General features: G+C 36.6%; 1 protein-coding gene across 1 annotated transcript; it reads right to left on the reverse strand.

Moving 5' to 3' along the window:
• Positions 1–1192: 1192 nt before the first annotated feature.
• Positions 1193–17433, reverse strand: LOC125820809 (MMS19 nucleotide excision repair protein homolog). The gene is made up of 20 exons (XM_049500247.1): positions 17282–17433; positions 17110–17172; positions 16970–17024; positions 15669–15766; positions 15083–15241; positions 14915–14974; positions 13969–14157; positions 13787–13840; positions 13165–13251; positions 12365–13070; positions 11035–11414; positions 10537–10610; positions 9902–10007; positions 8916–9769; positions 8102–8177; positions 7894–8005; positions 4113–4189; positions 2144–2224; positions 1442–1521; positions 1193–1343 (listed from the first exon to the last, which is right to left on the reverse strand). Exons 1-20 carry the CDS (start codon positions 17357–17359, stop codon positions 1310–1312), a joined length of 3423 nt encoding a protein of 1140 aa, XP_049356204.1. The 5' UTR covers positions 17360–17433; the 3' UTR covers positions 1193–1309.
• Positions 17434–17700: the final 267 nt, after the last annotated feature.

A 17700-nucleotide genomic window follows, 5' to 3' on the forward strand; every position in this document is an offset into this window, starting at 1 on the left:
AGCTATAAGCCTTGTTCTTCTTGCAAAATTTAATATCACAGGGAAGTACACATTGCACTTCCTCAAATAGTCCTCATTTGTGATGTGACAAGTATTTAGGCATAGAAAAACATTTATGAGGAGCTCTGTTTTCATTTACCCAAAAGAATATAGCGGTAACGGCAAATAGTATTTTCTTCTTTTCATGGACATTTTTAAAAATTGCTAGTATTTCTGAGGTGCCTGCAAGGTTTGTAGTAGAAGCAAAATTGTAGGTTTGATAAGTGCGGGTTTGAATGATCTGTAAATCATGCAGAACTCACGTACTAAAATGTCACAAGGATTTAAACTTGTATAATCGAATCGTGTCTGAACGAATACGATATATCCAGAGAGAATGGTTGAAGGAAATTGAATAAATACGATACGATGAATGGTAGTAGAACCATTTTTTGAAGCATTTAGTTCTACCCACAACTGTTCAATAGGGTTCCCCAGTTGTGGAATGGCATTCATGTTAGCAACAAGTTACAAGCTTTACAAATGTCTTGTACAATTTTCATTTACAGTTTGCTCCCCTGCATCCAACTGAGGGGAGGTGGGATGTCATTGTAGCATCACCAGTTAATTGCTCTCACAGGGTGGGGAATAAAACGGCTGCCCTTTCCGATGTTGGATCACTGACCGGGGATTATCCCTTTGTCAAACAAGTCTAATGTGATTGATTGGCTGAGTGGATGTTCCATTAGCAAGAACATTGATAGAAGAGCAGCTGCCAAAGACCCTGGGCCTTCCCCCCCTTCTCTGGAGACCACTTCCTCATATTGAAATTGAAAGACCATGTCTGACACCCCCTAGCCAAATTAAAAATAATAAACAAACAGAAAACAAGGACTGATTGCAGACCTATAAGTAAGCTACTATACAAGCAAAAGCAAGAGGGGTATACCATGCAAGGATGCAACATATGAATGCAGTAGCAAGCCTGCTTATCCACCAATCCTGTCAACATAAAAGCAATCAAGCATGGTCAGCAAAACTCTGTGTGAAACCCGCAGCCAATAATTGGGTTGTTGAGGTGAAGAGGTGAGTGCGCACATCAGATCATTGATTGGAGGATGTGTACATTGCAAAGCTAGAAAGTGTATAGAAGAAGCAGATCAAAAGTCATAACCATCCGAAGTAACGAATTTTCCGACATGCCATAATTATGCAATAATATGTGCCCAATAGGCCAATACTCTACATTGGTAAGTTGAGGTAAATATTGATGACACACATGATAAAGATATTACCCAACCAGGTTTGCAAGTAGGTGCGATGCGTGCTTTTAGAAGTGAATACTCCTTGATGCAATTGAAGCCCTAAGAATTAACATAAAAAAACCCAAAAATATTAAGGTTTCAACTTCTTAATGTGTACATAATTAATGTAAAGAAATGATAGATTTATAATCTCTTACCAAGCTAGCCGACATTTGACTGCCTCTAGACGAACAACCCTCTTTGGATCATCAAGAGCTTTGGTTATAGCTTGCAACACCTAAATATGAAAAGACACATTGTGAAAATACAGGCTTCATGAAAAAGATGAGAGGAATCTTTCGTACTCCTGATAAATAAGCGGTGGCATCCTTCTAGAAGATACACATGCCACTTCGATTTTTTTTTTGAAGATGATCAACAAATCCATACTTGCTCATTCTAGGTCCATTTGTTATTACAACCTTACCACAGAGGAATTCATGAAAATCATGTATGTGCATATTATACATTTATACGGACATGAAAGAACTCAGGTCTCAGGAATGCGAACTAGGACCACTGCTATCTTTCAACATGTTCACGAAGGGACAAGCAGATGCAGAACACAGCAGCAACTCGTTGAAGGCAAGGATGCTAACTAAAACATACAAGTAACTTAAGCCATGTAAGCTTGAGTAGGGATGGCAATGAGGCAGGGGATGGGGTGGGACGGTAAATCTTCACTCAAGTCGGTCCATTAAAATCATGTGGTCGAGCTTCTTACATATGTAGAAAATTCGAGGAATGGTAGCACAAGCTATTGCATTCATTGTTAGGCCTTCAATTATTGTTTCAGGATCAATCTGATAAAATGACATACAATCAAATCATGATTGCATTTCACACTATAAAACACTAACCTGCGTTCTCATGGGATATATCCTCGCATGCGGCAGCTCCGACATGGCACCAAGGCACTGGATTGCAGTCTCTCGAATCACCTGCTAATTTTAAGAAATGTCAAAATTAAGAAACGCGACTGAAGATGATTTCATGAAAGACCACACTAAATTTTACTAAGCAAATGGTGATTAATTGCAAGGAGCTCTTCCCAGTTCCCACCACCTATCCCGGCTTGTCCCTATAGACATAAAGCAAAGACCAAGCAAAATGGAATTTAGGGATGGAAAGGGTACAAGACTCACCAGATCATACAAGTATTTGTCAAAAAAGGAGGAAAGCAAGAACCAATCAAGAGAGTACACTTATGATCATTCCCACAAGCTTTATGTCGTTACAAGCACTAGCCGTAGTTGGGGTGAAAGACTTTTATGGAGATTCGGTATAAAGAAGCAGGCCCCATGGAAAAAGGTAATTACGGAAAATATAGGATTCCAGAAGAAAGCTGCAGGTCAGAAAATATCACTCCGTTTTTTTATGGAAGTATGGGAAAAATTTGGTGGCAAGTACGGCAGTTTTTTCTTGACACTAGTAGTATGGATTGAGATACACATTTCTGCACATCTACAGAATTTCTTTTCAGATGTAGATGACAACGACGCTGCCTCAATCGCAAACAAGTTGGCATCGGCTATATGAATCCTAATTGACCGTGTTTCTTCATTTAGATTCAGCCAACATTAAACCATCCAAAATAAGTACTAAAATTCTCTAGACCTTCTATTGGCATAAGAATCTATGATAGGGCTAAAACTCCTAGAAAGCATAGGACCTACAGTAAACGTACTAACAACAACATACCCAGTGCAATCACACAAAGTGGCTGAAGAGGGCAGAATGTACACAAACCTTATCCCTACTTCAGAGGTAGAGAGGTTGTTTTTTGATAGAAACTCAGCTCAAGAAAAATAGTTCAGAAAAAAGAAATAATGAAAGTACAACAGAAACAACAGATAGTAACGCAATACTACAAATAAACAATACGATAGTCGAAGTACGGGAAACAACAAATAGTAACAGAAATCGATGGTTATTGGTTACGAAAAGGCCAAGTTACCATTTGTACAGAAAGGTAGCGGAATTCCAGAATACAGTTGAGTACTTCATAAACAATGTTCTTCACATGACAACCAAGATCCTTGGAGGTGCAAAATGGGTAGTAGTGGGCTATTTTCAATGAAATCTTACTGTAACAAGCTCTTAATTAGTGACGAATTGGCTTTTAACATTCATCTGTTTTATTCTCACGTCACTAAGAATGGAGGTTTCTTCACTTGGTTGACAATGAAGGAGCTTTTGAGAGCTGAAAACTTGAGATAAAGAGAATTACATATGCCACTTGGTATTTCGTGTGTAAGAATTTGGACAAAGATGTGGACCATTGATATCCTATACATTGTCAGGTAGACAGCGTGACATTTCTTAGATGGTTCAGACAGGCAATGTTATGTAATGTGATCGGCAAACATTCTTCCACTGAACCTTTAGATTACGGAGAACAAGTCAAAGGGCGATAGAGGTTTGCTCTTTTAGCGATCACGTGTGTTGTGTGCAAAGAAAAGAAACGATAAAATCTTTTGCAGGGACAAAAAATAGTTTTAGACATGTGGGCAATAACCTCTTTTTCCTAGTTTCTGTTTGGTGCACACATGAGGTCTCAATTTGAATAAAAGAGAGTATTTTTCTTATAGAATCAAATTACTTTGTACGCTCTCTACTTATTAGTGTAACACTTGTATATGAGAGCTATTTTTCCTCCCATATCCAGTATAATTATTTAACTAAACAAAAAAAGTCACGTCCCATGAGTCGATGTCTAGTTTCTCATCACATGGATTTTATGCAACTTTCTTTTCCTGTTCTTTCTTTTATTGAGAGGTGGGGAAGGGAAGGGGCATCCAAGAATGCTAACTGAAAAGAAACTTTTACCATCACATAAGGATAGGAAGTGAGCTCAATAAGTCTGCGGATAACCATGGGAGCATTTTCTATGATAGCTTCTTGTCCTGCAACAACAAAAGAATGGATGACAGAACCATCAAATGCCAAATTTAACATTAAAGCATGAAAACCATAACCTGATTAACCCTTTTGGTATAAAGTAACAATCTTATTAATATGCTTAAAACCACACGTATAGAAGTAGTACACCAAACAGTAGAAAACATACATTAAGATATGGTTTTTGACAAAAGACATCCAATCTTCTATATATAATGAACCTAACAAGTGCACCAAAAAAAAAAAGAGATACAAGACTATTCCTCAATTGTACAGGTTCAACTATACACTTTCAAAAACTCTCCAATTTCGTTACTTAAGATAGTCTAAGAGGGTTATTATCAAGCATATAAAAGCTCCCTATTACATCTAAGGGAGTGGTCTAGTGGTCAATGAAGTGGGTTGAGAAACATGAGGTCACATGTCCAAATCTCAGTACGGACAAAATACTAGATGATTTCTTCCCATTTGTCCTAGCCTTGGTGCTCATGGAGTCGAGGTGCGGGTAAGCTAGCCTGGACACCAGGGTTATAAAAAAAAAAAAGCTCCCTATTTCTTTTTCTCCAAATGACCAACATAAATGGCAGAGGAGCAACATCCCCAGCCCTACTTCTCCAAATAACCTGATTAACCTTAAGTTGGATAAAGTTACATGTTTTTTTACAAGATTTTTTCTCTTTTTTTTTTGAAAAAGTTAACTGGTATTATAAACATAGAAGTACACCAATAGTGAACTCCTGTAGTAATTACATCAAAAGTATAGAGGGTTTACCAAAAAGAAACTAAGCACCTATCTCCCTCATAAACTATCTAAGAATAGGGTGATGTCCCCCGGATCCTTGGGAATAGAATGGATACACCAAAAGTAAAAGGTCACTAAACAATTCATTTTAATGCTTTGGAAAGGGATGCTCTTGTTCTCAAAACATCTCTGATTTCTCTCACTCCATATTGTCCACCAGATGCAGGCAGGGACAATCTTCCATCTCTCCTTTTACAAGATTTAATAAAGATATTTTTTCTCGCACTTCGGGAAGCTTTAGACTACAGGTCCTCCAGACTCTGTAATGAAACTAATATGACTTTCCCTGGTAAGTTACTACTTATAAGAGCAAATAGCACACAACTTTTCATCAACATGCTCACCATCCAGGGGCATTATTGAAATTTAATATAAAGCTTGCTTAATACTGTTGTATTCTATGTTGTGGTTGCTTAATGGTTGGAATGAATTCCGGGAAAGGTAACTGCTTTTATTGAATGTCCTGTCGCGTCCTCTTAATTGCTGGGCCAAATGTCTTCCTCTTACCAGTGACACCATACAAGTTTTGACATGAAAGGGCCTGAATTCTGAACTCCCTTTCTTATATACTACACATACATTAGGGTAAGATCTACAGGAATAGAGGACCCACAGGTTCACCCTTTTCTTTTTTTTTTTAAACTGGTAATGTTGTATTCCTCAGCATTAAGGTATGCTGGAGACCTCCAAAAAGGTAGTAACAAGCTAGAACAAGAGACTAATTACAGTAATCCTAAAAGATCTACTAATTGTTCAGCATTTTCTATACAATGTTCTTTACACCAAAAGTAGAAAGTTGCTATGCAGCTCTCTTTGATTTTCTGAATGTTGTTGAATCTATCTTCAGTTTCTTCCATTCCTCTCCCTCCAGATAGTCCACCAGATATAGTGTGAGATTATTCTCCACCACTTCTTCTGTGTCTTGCTTCCCCCTCTCCTAATCCAGCAACTTAACAAGTCTGTTGTGTGCTCTGGCATTGACCATTTTGTTTTGTTAAACTGAGGAACATAGTCCAAAGCTGAGATGTGACTTTACAATGGAGGAACAGATGATTATTTGTCTCTCTAGCGTCACTACATAACATGCATCTGGACACAATTGGCAATCCCTTTTTCTGCAGGATCTCATGAGTGAGGCAAGCTTTCCTGATTATTAACCAAGCAAAGCACTTGACCTTAGTAGGAGCCATACTTTTCCATACATGCTTCCAAGGACCTATTTTCACCCTCTTTTATATCTAACCTCATGCTTGCATAACTGCACATACATAGTCACACATTGATAAAAGATAATAGTCACTCAAGCGAGATGAGTGATCATCCTTATTTTGATTTTCAGTTCACAATTTGCTTAGGTAAAAATTTTAGTCCAATAAATTCTATTTCATCTTTTAAGATAAAAGATTAAATACATTTACTACCTCAAATTTATATGTTGTGTGGATTTCCATAACAATTTATTTGCATAAAAATGTGATAGTGCGTAAAAGACTATGTTTAGTATTCTTAGATGAATTGATTATTTTGAGCGTAAATCTTACAATTCATAATTTCAAATTTCCAAACTATAATTAATGCTATATAAAATACAACTAATGTAGCATATCAAATGAAGATGAGACATTCAAAGTAACACAAAAAGACAACACAAACTTCAAAATAAAAGCAAATATATATATTCGTCTTCACTTAATATAAGAAAAATATATTGAAATTTGTATTTTAAATTGAGAAGGGAAGTCTAATACTTCTATTCATTCCTGCAGTGAATTGATTCTTATTCTTTAGAAATGTCTTTTTACTAAAAAATATTGTATACATCAAAGAACTACAACATAGTTATACACCTTGCATAATAAATGCTTATAAGAATCGTTCTCTTTTGTACAAATAACAACCTATAAATGTTTGCTAACACACTGAAATAAGAAAAGCACAAACTATACTAAGGTTTGCTTAAGTCTAGCCATACGAAGTTTACCATGAAGATGTCCCATCAGAGACATTCATGGAAATACAGCAAAGATTGGCATCGCCTTAGTGAAAGGTGACACGAATAAATGATCCGTGAATTCTAATTGTCAGGCTTCCAGACCAAATATATTATGACCACTTCAATGCCAAGAGGTACTAATCTTCATATTTGTTTCTTTTACTTATCTTTATGTTACTGCTACAATAGCTAAATTCCTATAAGTGAAATTGTTTGGTGTAGCAGATAGATGTGTGGTTAATAGCTTCTGTTTGAAAATCGTCCGGCTGGTTTTGTTCTTAATGTGAGATAATGAGAAGTTAGTAGTTATAGGTTAATTTTCAATTACTTAAAACCAAACATAAATTTAAGATTATGCACCATATTTCTTAATTTTAACATGAATAAAATAACATCTGATAATAAATAAAAATGTACAATGATTATTAATCACCTTATTATCATTTGTATAATAATTCGTGTTTATAACTTGTTTCGGGAACCAAATCATCTTAACATACTCAAAGAGTAAAGCAGTAGGCTGGCTTGTCGTGATCATACGTACTTCCAATTTACTAGTGCTACAAAAACATTTAAAGAAAACGAGAGCAATTTGAGAGTCTAAATTATTGGGACCCTCCCTCTGGCATTCAGATATGCCACTTAGCACTTACATCTAGCATCACAGATAAAAATCTTCAGCAAGTACAAAGTTGGCAGCCTGTGAAGCTCTTCTAGATTATTCAAGTAACTACCAAAAGCTAATTGCTGACGTCTTCGCAATGCAACCTTGAAGATGAACACATAAAAATATGCAAGATACAGTAAATATGCAAATCTGTAGCTGTCAATAAGCACATTGTTTGCACATGCTACAGCAATGAACTTTTCAGAACTAAAAGAAATTCTCAGAGAAATGAGTAAACACTCTTTACCATTTTTATCCGTTAATATTCCAGAGAGAACTATTAAGACACTGTAAATTATCTCCTTATGAGAGATATCCTTGCTCAATATAAGAAAGCAATCCATAAGTACAGGAAGGACCTGTATACAAGAAAAAATATCATAAGCAATCAACCTCAGGCCAGACCATCAACAATATGAGAAATAACTAGTTGTGTCATTGCGTTGCTCACTCACCTTTTTGGCATCACCAACAACAGCAACAAGAGGAGTTTCAGATACCAGGTGTGCAAAAGCTTGATAGAGAAAACACCTGAAATCGCGGTACGATTTAACTTTAAAACGAGCATGTGAAACAAGCAAGGCTGCTTAATATTACATCAGATCTACAGCAGTCCAATTCAACTCATTACAGTGAGCTCTTTTAAGACATAAGTCCTCTTATTCAATCATTAATCAGGAAACGATGTAGCTACTGCAAATTCTAACAAAAAATTATCCTGTTTTATTCATGGAAGGAACTAAACTTTGGAAACATACGTTCCGGGAATTCATGTATGCACTGATATGGATATGTTCAACATTCAACAAGGCTTAGCATACTTTGAAAATCCAAACGAAACAACCCATATACGAGTAGAACAAGAGTATATAGGTAAACAAAATGGGACATGACGAGCAAGCTTGGTATTTTCATTCTGCTTCTTTTTTACTTTTCAGCTGAGCATTCTGCATTTGACAACCTGCTGCAGAACTTGGCTTTTAACTTAGTACACTACTTTGTAGAAGATAGTAGGTGGTCTTCGGTACAATTAAGGAGAATCGTATTAAGATTATCAAAAAAGAACTTGTTTAAACAAATCAATAGAAATTAATCAAGAAACTTTTTACCAAGACAACAAAAGATTCTTAACGTCTTAGGCTTTCTGAATGTTTCATCATCAAACCAAGAACCAGCAGATCATAGTTTCTACCATAACCAGATGGAAAATGAGAGTGTGAAGCTCCATATATTTACAAAAGAAAATTTCTCGACTATATTGATACGTACCTTGAAGTGGATGAATCACATTTTACTATTGCAGATAAGAACATAGGCATCATTATGTTGAAAAATCGTTGTTTATAGAGTGGGCGAATGATTGCATGGTAATTTCTGTTCAAACAAGCATCAGAATCACTCATAAGAATATGAAATGCATCAGCAGCTGATTTTCTGAGACAAAGCACTTTGTGCTCTGCGGGATCTTTCATTTGATCATTGAAAGGTAGCAAATTTCCCTGATCTTCATTTGAAACTAAGCAACTCAAGAAAGTCATAGTCACATCTTTTAGCTTCTCATGACCCCGCATAAGCAGACCTTTCCCTATCCATGCTAATCCAATAACAGCATGACTATTTAGACTATTTAGTCTCGGGTTACTCATAGCAACTGCACCACCATCATTGCCCTCTTTCCCAATACTAATGTTGCGCCACATTACATTCTTGAATAGCGTATCAATAAGTTCTTCGAGACTGCAGTCTTCTGATATATTCAGAGGAAGTTTGTTAACCAAAGAACCCAGGGCCTGAGCTGAGGGGATATGGCCTTCAAGGAGAGTCATCGCCAACAACTGTAATAAGAGTCTTATATTTGGTATCTGAGTTTGAGGACGCAATGCAATTACAACTGACGCGAAGAGTGAAGTAATCCATTCGTCTCGACATGACAAACCCTCAGAAGTCTGACCAAGTTGAGTTTTCTTGTTAAAGAGATCGGTTCCTAGAATCAGATCATTTGACAAGAAAAAAGAGCTTGTTTCCATCACATCAATAGCTTTCTGAAGAACCTTTTCCTGACTTTCCACTGAACAGCCTGTCATAGCTTGCTTCATTGCAGCCATTGTTGCACCCAGAAGTTCCTAAGGTAAATTATAGTATGTTTTAAAGCACATTTCTCATCGAGCTTATGGGGAAATCAGATGACAGCCAAATATTTCTTGACATAGAACAAAACACCTGAAGAGAACAGGACGAAAATATGTTATGCTTACCTTTCCCTTTGCTTCTAGACTCAAAGATGAGTTATTTTCCATTTTAGTGAAAATATTAATCGCAAAACTCAAAGAGACTTCATCTGCACCTCCATTGCCATGGAACCTGAGAGGCAACCAAAAAATACAGGTCAGACCTTTGCTCAAGAACATTGCAAAACCCAGAAATACTAAGTTCAACTGCTAGACAAAAATTCCGATTATTTGTCGACTTACTTACATGTAGGCTGACTCCACCTGCCAAATGGATCAAATAGCAGATACTTTTGTTAAGGTGTGAGACTTGCTCAAGCATTTCCGGGGTACAGGAAACTGTGACTACAGAAATAAAGGCAAGAAAAGAACAACTAAATACTGTGTACTTTTCACACTTCCCTTTGTTCTTCGTTCTTAACCCATTTTTTTTAAAAAAAATTGTTTCTGGGGGAATAAGTGGAAAAACAAGCTAGTGAACCAATGTGAAACTGGGTTGCATCAAATATCGCATATAAGAAAAATCAACAGAGAGCATTGGCCAGCCAGATGAGGTTGAGGATGCATCATAATTGAGAATGCAATAAGGAGAAATAGCTTGAACAAAAATGGAATAGAATGGAAAGCTAATAAAAGCGAGATTGTAGTGACTGAGGTCGTACCATGGAAGTACCTTATTGGAATAACATTCCAAAAGCCCAGGTGTCAATCCAGCTAACCGCCGATCTCCATGGACCTGCAACAAGAGGAACCTGTTCTGTTAATATAAGGTCAAGATGTTAGTAAAAGGAAACAGAGAGTTGAAAGGGGGATAGCTCAATAGTGAGTTTTCCATTTCTAATTTAGTCATTTGCAGCAGGAATTCACGGGAGCATACACCTACATGTACATGCCAGAAAGAGAGGAAAGTGTTTTATCACTAGTTTAGTCAGTTGCAGCAGGATTTCATGGAAACATACACCTAGATCTATACTAAACAAGCCAAAGTATTGAAGTAGGACGCACATGACTGGAAGCACACTAGCGAACTTGACCTAAGAATGACAAAAGGAAGCACATGACATTTCCTGTAACAGGAGGGTTTACAGTGCCCCAAAATTAAACAGACGATGCATGTGCTAAGTTAGTAACAGCCTCGAGGTTTCAATTAGTACACGTACAAGAATCTCAGATAAGTTGGCTGATATAGTCTTCTCCAATTCGCTTACAACACTATGCATGAAACTCATCCCGGTCAATCCGATATCAAAAATGGCCTCCAGTTTGAGCGATTGAGGCATGTTTAAGTCATCAGAAGAAATCAGAGAAACAATCTTTTGCTTGACAATACTGTTAAAGCTAGCTGCCTTCTCGTCCTCATGATACTTATTGACAAACAAGCTAATCTCCACTAATGCTTTCAGTGCTGCCTTCCATAGAAACTTCTTGTTGAAATCAGATTCAATAATTGACGTCAAAGTCAGCAAGATATTCTCATACATGAGCTTTGAGACAGAAATAAAGCTTCCAGGAAATGTTGCCAAGATCTCCAAACCTTTAACTACAAATTGAGCACAAATTCAGTCAAAAACAATTAACTTACACTTAGCTGAACACAATAAGCATAGAAGCAACTCACATTAACTATGAGCTTAACAGGTTCAATTGATCATAAGACAGTGTGGGCATGTCCCTAAAAGAGGACAGAAACCTAAAATAAGTTCTGCGCTCTCCTTACAAGGCGGAAGAACTAAAAGCATCAGATTGCATCACTACCTAATGATCTATTTTGATATTGCAACAATGAATAAAGAGAATTTTAACTTGTGTCCAGGTGACTATCGTCTCTTTCCCTACAACATTATCATTTTTTAACAGGTTAAATCCCTACATTACTTAGGGATTCATGTGCAACAACTAGAGAAACACATCTGATAAGGTCCACTTATTTATAAGTAAAATGATATGTTGGTGCTGACAGAATTAAATAGATGCACTAATGTTACAGATACAAGGAACATTGGGTTTCTATCAGGAGGAGTGCCCACTCTGTTTACATATTTCAATTAATGCCAACAATACAAAGTTTGTATGCATCTATATTTCTTTATAAACCAAGAAATCCCCAAGCGCTAGTGAAGCACAGTTCGGAACTCGACAGATTATGGGTCCGCCTCTCTGCCCTTCTCCACTCTAATACTAGGCATTTGTCTGCAACAGGTTTGAACCATGTGCCTAATCCACATATCACTCGGTTGCGTTCTTACCATCAGAAGAAAGCCCTCAACAAGTGTTTATCTATTTGAACTATCAATAGCTCGTAACCAGCCATCAATAGCCCTTCTCCACTCTATTTGCTCCATTTTAGAGGGAAGGGCAAACGGGAGAACCAAGAGTGGATTTATAGAAAAATTGACAAGACAAGGAACACCAGTTTACACATGACTTTAGAGTAAAGAAGAAAACAGCTCAGTTCCAGAACAAATTCATTTGTCAAAGAGAAGTACTTACCTGCTGCATAAACATAAGCATTCCAAGTGCTTTCAACACAACTTGCTCGAATGAGACAAAAGAAAACATTACATAATGATGTGCAGAAACTACGAAGTATCTGGCACCAAGAGTCACGCGCTAGATCATGAGCTGAAGCGACTTCATCAGAGCTGACTACCAGCTGTCTGCATGCAGCAAGGAGTTCAACACATAGATACAAGGCTCCAAAGTTAAAGTTCGCATCCAAAGCTGAATGAACAATTCCATGGGAATTTTCAACTGAGAGCCTTAAGGCATCCACCAACCGAGGAAAGAAACTTTCAAAAACTTTATTGCAGGAAGATCCAGAAGCTTTAATGCAAACAGAAAGAACATGCCCAACTGCATGTAACCTCTGTTTGTATTGGGTAGAAAGACTATTAAAATCGTCGAACTGGGAAAAGGAGTTCAGAAATGTGCTTATGTCCCCATCACCCAGAATCAAACTCAAGAATGAATCATTATGCTGCCGAACAAGCACCTGAAGAAGTTCAAGGGCCTGTGTCATAATTTCACTCTCATGAAAACCTAATCCATCTATTGGATCGGAATCCTCTGACAAAGTGGACTGCGGACAAGTAAACAGTGCATCTTTTAATGCAGACCAAAGGGATTTTGTGTACTTTTCCATTCTATCTCCTCCATATTTCAATGTGCAATAGCTAAGGTACTTCAAAGATTCCACCTGTCACACAAGAATCATGAAAATATTAAAAAATTAAGACATTATAAACCCAAAAACTAATAACATAGAACAAACTGCACTAGTTGGAACTAACCTTTGCTGACGGCAGAGAAGAAGATAGTTTGTCAAGAAGTAATGGAATGACTGAGGGTTCATAAAGTGGTGTTGAAGCAAATGCCAGCTAGAAAACAGCAAAAGGATGTTAGAATCTAATTAAAAACCAATAACCTGGTAAAGGAACTGGAAGGAAAAAGTTCCAATGGAGTATCTAATATTACTAATTGAATATAATCGCCATATGAAAAACGAAAAGACAACAATTAAAATGTGTACGCGAATAGCATGTTATTTTTATCATTTTCTAGACAAACACACTAGATCAAATTATGGCACTACATGATTAATTTCATAGTTTAAGATTTCCTATGTATGGGAATAGGCCCTTCAGTTTAACATTTGGAAAGCTTATACTACTCATTCAAATTCAAGAACCTCACACATACTAAGAATTGGTCCAAATTGCAGTCGTATTAGTAAGAAGCAACATAACTTAACATCAATGAAGTCTCTGGGCAAATAAAGAGCAAAGTAACAAAAGCAAGAGACAATAAGTCCACGATGCTAGAACAAGTTTTCCAAAAAAGAGTTCTAATGTAAAAGACAATCGGATCATCCATATATAAGAGTTTTGTCACACTACTAAAAAATTGGCGTACCATTAGGGCCCTTGAGAGTTCCCCCCTCTTCATATCAACATCATAACTCTTAGGCTGGATATTCAGAATAAGACAAATGAAATTGTGAAGTGCAGAAAAGGTTGGTGGGAGAGAGAACAATAACACCACAGTTATATTAAAAAATGCAGAGAGAGATGGGCATTATAATTCAATAATCTCACATGGGTGAAATGGATAGGAAAGTAACATTCCAAAATCTCGAACAAATCCCCTGCAAAATTCTCCAACGGGCCAGAAGCTTCGGGAAATAATTGTGCCAGCAGTTCAACTATATGAAATATGAGCATCAAGCACTGTGGATCCTTTTCACCATCAATAGCTTCACAGATTCCATAAACGAGATCATCACCCTATGTGGTCACAATCCAAAGATTAAAATTAAACATGCAAAGGACCCTAAAGCAAACAAATACATAGGTGGAAGGGAGTAATAGGCGTGTAAAACAGAAACTAGATATCATACTCAAAATGACAACAGAATGGGCTGTCAAGGGACAGCTATAAAAGTTTGGTAGCATATTAGCACCACGTATCTACAGGACTGCATGTTTCTCAGGTGAAGAAGATCTGCAATCCCTTCAAATTATACTGTTATAAGGACCCTTAGCTTAATCATGAATTCAAGAAATTGTTATTAAAAGGGTAACTGAAAATTCAAGCAGCTAGAGCTAGAAACAAAGATGTGTAAGACATTGAATGTCAAAAAAAAATAAAAATATGACGGATGGCCAACTTACCCGCAACCTTGACTATTTCACCGGGTAAGTAACTTTATTCACCAAGGCTTTGGCAAAGGGGGGAATGTTATAACTTTCTTTTGTGTGTTTTGGTGTAAAGAGAACACACCAACTTGTCTTGGTGCAGCTCCTTGGGAGGCTTAATTATTGTTACAAGTTACAACTAAAGAGGATATCATCTTGGAATAGTATATTAATGAACCCGTTTGCTTTAATAACAAAACAAAAAAAAAAAGGTACACCGAGAGCTAATGGTTCAAAATTATATTGTTTTGTTGCTTACCCAAAATCAGTAAGATAGTACCAAAACCATGCTGTAATTACCACAAAAATCAAATATAATTAACTGAAAAGGATTAAAAGCTATTACCAGTGAAAAAAGTGCATCCCGATAGCGATCTAATAGGCATTCCAATATTTGAAGGCAAAGCTGCAAAAATTAGATAGTAAATTCACCTAGCTGAAGATACTTCCAACAGGCGTAGAAAGAACAGTTCATTTATCTGTGACTCTGTGTACAATCACTAATTCACTATACCTTCCTGTCTTGCTGCCCCAAGGACTGCACCTGCAGGGTTTTCAGATAAGACTCTGCAACAGCCTTTGCTTGACTCCTATTGATCATACCAGTACCAGTTTTCCTCCTTAGTAGAGCCAAACAACCGACAAGGGCACCATGCAACGCTTTCCAATCTGCCTGTACAAGTACAATGTCATCTATTTAGATAACTCAGTTGATAACCAATATAAAAAAACAGATATACAAAAAGGTAAAGATACATGGTGTGCACAGCGGTTGAATTTTTTCTAAATTTCTGGAGTAGTACAACAATACGACATATTCCTATTAGAAGCTTAAGAGTACGCTTTGTAGTTGAGCTTTAAGATTTTTTAAAATCAAACCCATTTCATAAGATTAAGCCTTAAGATTTTAGTTCACAATAAGAGAAACTTTTTCATCATAAGTTCCTATTCTGAGAACAGTAGTTCACCAGCAATGAACTAACTCGGTACAGATACAAGGCACAAACTAAAGAACATGCAGATAAAGACACTAGCTCGTATCTAGTTTTCATCATGTTGTCTTTGTAAGGCAAACTCCTGATCCTAAAATGGTTGCTCACCAGCCGCTCTGTGAAGAATTCTATCAAGCTGCTTATTGCAGTATCACCCAACGGCTTTGACATTAATTGCATCAATAGCTCTCCAAGTAAGAGGATACCTGGAAGATCAAAGGTTATGTAGCTTAGAGTAAATACAGGAATAGAAGGAAGGGTAAAATGTAAATTACAGAGAAAAAGATAGAATTATCAGAAGAAAAAAGCAAGAATGTGTATAGATCTAATGTAGCTTTCAACATAAAGCACAAATAAGCAAGAGGTTTTATTGCAAGGGCACAAACGACAAGAATAAAAAATGCAAATGAAATTCAAGAGTAATAACTATAAACAGAAACAACAATCATGGGGACAATAAATTGAGAAAATTTATAACAAAGTTAAATAGTTGGTGTTCAGTACTTCTCTTCAAAACAAACCCTGTGGTGATAGACGAACACCTTCATGCCGCTATGCAAGACAAGCCCGTCATCCTGTTTTGCACCTTAGTAATAAGGTTTAAACACACCTCAAGCAAGCCACTGACAACAATGGAGAAAATTCCATGGACATGCAAAATTACTCACATTACTGCCACTACTAATCATGACATAGTTACATACACAATGTTTCTGGAGACCAATAATGAATATTTACTACGGTTCAAGAGAATAGCAAATCGGCATCTCGGAAAATTTTCAAAAACTTCAGTTCCATAATTACCCAAACGCAAATTTGTTACATCAACACATAATGTTTGTCTAATTAAATCCCCAATTGGCTAAACACTGATTTCAGATTTTTAACAGGAGATAACAAATCAATAGGACAATGCACAATAAGTTCCCAACAGATTTATCGGTTTTCTCAGCATCTCACTTTCCTGGACTATGTATACTCTTATGGAGAGGGCAGTACATCTTCCCTCAATTGCTCTTTCTAATAAAATTTCTCTAAATATCAAAAATAGTATATGGACACAGCACTCTTAAAAATCCCTATCCAAACACTGGAATAAAAAAAGGCGCAGAATAATGTGAAGATAAACAACTAGTCTACTTTTAAAATCCTCAAACGGGGTCACTTCGACCTTGTCCTGGACAACTTCATTCTTAGTCCTGTCCAACTCTAATGCAACATAATAATAATTGATTGGAAGAGAGTTGAACTACAGACAAAAATCCTAAATCACTCGAATCAGTCCCAGTCCCATACCAACAATTGCACTGTGAATTGGGGATGAATTTCCTTGTCTTCCTTCCGACAAATATTTCAATTATCAAAATTAATACCAATAACCAAAAGACGAAAGAAAAAAGAAAGGGTACCTCTTGAACGAATGATATTATCTGTAGTGGTCAAATACATCTCCATCTCCCTAACCTATATGTATTCACCCCAAATTTAGCTTCAAAAAACAAATAAATACACAAATTGCATAAAAAACATATCTTTACTGATCACCCACCAAAGTTTCTAAACTTAACAAGTCATTCTTCAGAAGAACAGCAATCGCATCAACGCTTGCCGCCTGAAAACACGAAATCAAGACGTGAAATTAGATACTTGTAAAACTTTCTTGACTTCTTGAAATTGTATGAAACTTTTCTTTGACTTCTTGAAATTGTATGAAAGAATACCTGCTGTGCCTCGGAGCTGGAAGAGCTAACGTAAGACTCAATGTGAATGACATACTGAATTGTCGGAGTGCCACCCATAACAGTAGAGTGACGGACGAGAAGAGGATTTTTAAGGAGAAAAGGTAATCGGAGGGTTTAAGGTATAGCGAGGGTTTTTCAAGTTTTGAGTAAATAAATTATGAGACTGTTAAATATATATATACCGTATAAAGTACGCGGGCAGTAAACGTGTTTCTTTAAAATTGGAAACAATAAAATGTTTTCACCTATAATATGGTTTATAAAGCATATAAAACAAGTTTTTTATTTGATATGATATCGAAATAGTTATTTGAGAAGAACTCACTTTTATAAGACATGTTTATTGATAAGTACTTGAGATATGATTACCGTTGTCGAAAAGTTTTAATATTTGCTTG

The sequence above is a fragment of the Solanum verrucosum genome, unplaced genomic scaffold (genome assembly GCF_900185275.1).
Source record: "Solanum verrucosum unplaced genomic scaffold, falcon-dt-bn FXZP01000117.1, whole genome shotgun sequence".
NCBI classification, from domain to species: Eukaryota; Viridiplantae; Streptophyta; class Magnoliopsida; order Solanales; family Solanaceae; genus Solanum; species Solanum verrucosum.